Source organism: Formica exsecta, unplaced genomic scaffold, assembly GCF_003651465.1.
Source record: "Formica exsecta isolate Colony F162 unplaced genomic scaffold, ASM365146v1 scaffold105, whole genome shotgun sequence".
In the NCBI taxonomy this organism is placed as follows: Eukaryota; Metazoa; Arthropoda; class Insecta; order Hymenoptera; family Formicidae; genus Formica; species Formica exsecta.
Genome location: NW_021848390.1, coordinates 41,731 through 45,229, shown reverse-complemented (window position 1 = coordinate 45,229; position 3,499 = coordinate 41,731). Strand labels below are relative to the sequence as shown.

The following is a 3,499-nucleotide window of genomic DNA, read 5'->3' as shown; positions in this document are numbered from 1 at the left end:
ATAATATTATATTTTTTTATTTACTTTTTATAATTATACAAAATATTATATTTAACGGTAATAATATGTTTGTGCGATATTAAAATAATACCGGTAGAATTTTTCTTTTTAAATGATACGTATATTTTATAGATAATACGTGTATATTATAAATATTTAAAAAAAATGAGAGTTGCAGTTTTCCGTCTATATATCCAGCCACAAAATGTAATATCAATAAAAAAAAGCTTTTAGCTTTGCGACATCATTCTTATGATGTTGATATTTTTGCATAAACCATGGTTTCAATCAGGATCGAATTAAATAGGATTGTAGAACGAAACACACCTGGAAGGTATTGGTCCAGATCCGTGTATGCGATTTCCACCATTTTCCATTCCATTTTCCTCTCGATTTTTCTATAGAAAGCAAGTATTATCAGCAAATTTGCATCTTCTTTGTATATGTTACATTCTATTTGCATTTAAAGCGCAATTGTGTAAAAAATATATAAAATATTTTAATAATATTAAATTTTTATTTTTACAAGAACATCTATATTTTTACAAAGAATCATCTATATATTGGGATGTATTTTGCTAAAAAAATATTTACTTTACTGCAAGATATGACGAATGAATTTCAAATAATAAAACTTAATCATTGTTGCTATTAACAAATGCGTGTCTGTACACGTAAAAATAATATAAATGTGGTTATACGTTATACAATAAAATTTTAGTTATTATAAAGAAAAATTTTTCAGAAACGTTTTTGTACTTTGTAGGGAAGATTTAAATCTATGCAAAGCTTGTCCAGAAGAATGGAATATGAAATATCCTTGGATAAGGCATGAATACCGGAAAAGACATGAATAAATCCACGGATGAACCTAGCAAACTTTTAAGCAAGTTTTTAACGAGCTAACGCCGGTATATTCATCGAGGCGATAAACGAAGTATTACGATCCAAACTTGGTTCATATAGGAATAAGATGCGACAATTTACTTGAATTTTCTGCTTCACGAGTGAACTTTGCCGTCACTTTGATGGATTATTCGCCGGTGTTCGCGTTTTCTGTTCATTCTTATAAAAAAAATCATCTGGAAATCGTACGTTTGTTTAATGAGATAATTCTCACGGATATTTTCGCATTTCGATCAAGAAATGAATGGCATTACTTTCCGCGAGAGTTGAAGTTTTAACGTTACTTTATATTAAATGTAGAATTCTAATAATATTATAGAAACTATATTGACAGCTATATTAAATTATATGAAAATTTTCTGTTGAAATTTTATATAAAAATTATTTAAAAAAATATTGATTTAAGCCATATAATTTTTGTAATAATTTTACATGACAAATAAAAAAAAGTATACAATATTTTAAATTAATACTAAAATATCTACTTATAATTAGTTCAATCTAGATTTATTCCACGCAAAAGGCATTTACTATCTTACAATTTAAATTATAGTGCTACTGCTGCAGTATAAATCGCCTGTAATTCAATTTCCGCCTTCAATGTCATTAATTAGTTCGCACCGACGAGGATAAAGTACATAGTGCTATGGCAAATAAATGAGGATAGATCGTGTTTATGGTCTTATTTCGGCACTGCTGTTTTTAGTAGTAAAGTAGAGGATTAAACGTAGCAAGATTCAAAAAATATTTTTTATTATAAATTACGAAGTATAATATCAACGATGAGAAAAAATTAAGCTATTCAAAAGCATATTTTAAGCGATGATGGATTCTCACTTACCTTGGGTGGCACGATAAGAAAAGTTTCTATTTTGTGCTGAGAGAGATAACTTTCCCGAGATCCTCCATTGCCTGGCTCGACCTCAAATCGATCGCCCAGTTGTAATAGAGTAGCTTTCGTTATATGAACTCTCCTTAAGATTAAAAATTATTGCTTTTAGCGTAATCTAGATAAATAATTGCTTTGTAATTATATTTATACACAATAATCAATCATTATCTTGTGGAAGAAAACGTTGTTATAAATTATTATAAAATTATTATGAGTTTTTTTTTCCAACAATGAACAACTTCTGATTAAGAAACTCCATTTTCAAAATTGTTTCAGAAAAATATTCCTAATGCCAATGTTAAGCACTCTATCTTGTATACATATAGCATTATGTATAAGTCTACCGAGATGCCATACAGGTCGAGAATAATGTAAGTCGAGAATAATACAAGTCGAGAAGTCTCTGCGATAGCGATGAATCGTCTTACCCAGGTAGACCGCCGCTCTCCATGTGATTTGCCAGCGTCACGTCGTCACTCCACACGTCGAATTGCCATTTCCGCAGTCCTAGAACTCCGCATAGTACGTTCCCCGTGTGAATCCCTATCCTCATGTCGACGTTGAAGCCGGTGGCCTCGCGTACAAACCTACGTGCGAAGAGATCTAATTCGCGAATATTGCTCCGTCCTGCACTTACGCGAGCACTTATCACGCTCACTACTCTCATTGGATTTGACGATTGCCCGAATCCCGAACACAAGTTTTGTTTATTTAATACGCGATTCACGTTCGGAAATATTCAAGATAAACAAAAGTTTAAGTCTTCGGCTCTTTTCTGTGTTTAAAATTTAATTGTTACAAGAACTTTTATCTAATGTATAAAATAGAAAAACGATAGATTCCATATAGATTTGGGATGAGAATTAGTTGAAATCTAATTAAGCTTGAAATCTATAGCAAAAAGATTACCCGTCTTTCATCAATTAATTACTGATTTCGATAGAAATTCTTAATCACGCGTTGTGATGTATAATGTGGCAAAAAATATATTGATTTTTATTTATTATAAACATATATATATATAGTTATTTTCATATATATATTTATATTAACCATATATTATCAACCATATACTTCGAGATGATTATAAAGAAAAAATTGTTTATTTGATGCACTAGAGCTTGTTACTAAAATATAATTCATATCATCAAATATTCAATAGCACTCATTAGAAGAAAATGCAAAATTTTTTACGAATAAATAAGCTATTGAAATTATGAAGAGATAAAGAGAGAGAGAGAGAGAGAGAGAGATAGGAGGAGACAACAGCGGTCACCGGTCCTTCGATTTGCACTGTTCCATAATTAATATATACGTAATTAAGCGACATTGTATGAATCATATAATCAGAGATGTGCGTGATAAATTATCGTATTTTGATTTGTGAACACCGCCGTCGGCAATATACAAGTGTAATTAATAAAGCGCAATATGCGATTAATTATAGACATACAGCGCGTTGGGATATCAATTATCATTCGTGAGGAATACAAATAGTTACAGCTGTATAACACTAAACCTTGTAAGGATTTAATGTGTGTGTACATTCTATTGCTTAATGTTTTAAGTGTTTTCCTACGAAAGTGACGATGTCAGAAAATTATTCTAAATTTTGAGAATAAATATTATGCACATTATAAAATTTAATTGTTTCATTATTTTGTTTCAGTTATAAAATTAAATAGTCTTCGTAAATATATA

General features: G+C 30.0%; 1 protein-coding gene across 5 annotated transcripts in view; it reads right to left on the bottom strand.

The window, feature by feature from the left end:
- Window positions 1-3,499, bottom strand: part of LOC115233348 (adenylate cyclase type 2) — a 42,351-nt gene that overhangs the window by 5,278 nt on the left and 33,574 nt on the right. For all 5 annotated transcript variants that reach the window (XM_029803714.1, XM_029803722.1, XM_029803705.1 and 2 more), the window contains 3 exons: window positions 2,227-2,385; window positions 1,748-1,880; window positions 328-398 (listed from right to left, as the gene is read on the bottom strand). In XM_029803714.1, the coding sequence (XP_029659574.1) occupies window positions 328-398; window positions 1,748-1,880; window positions 2,227-2,385 (363 nt within the window). The remainder of the gene's footprint in view (window positions 1-327; window positions 399-1,747; window positions 1,881-2,226; window positions 2,386-3,499) is intronic.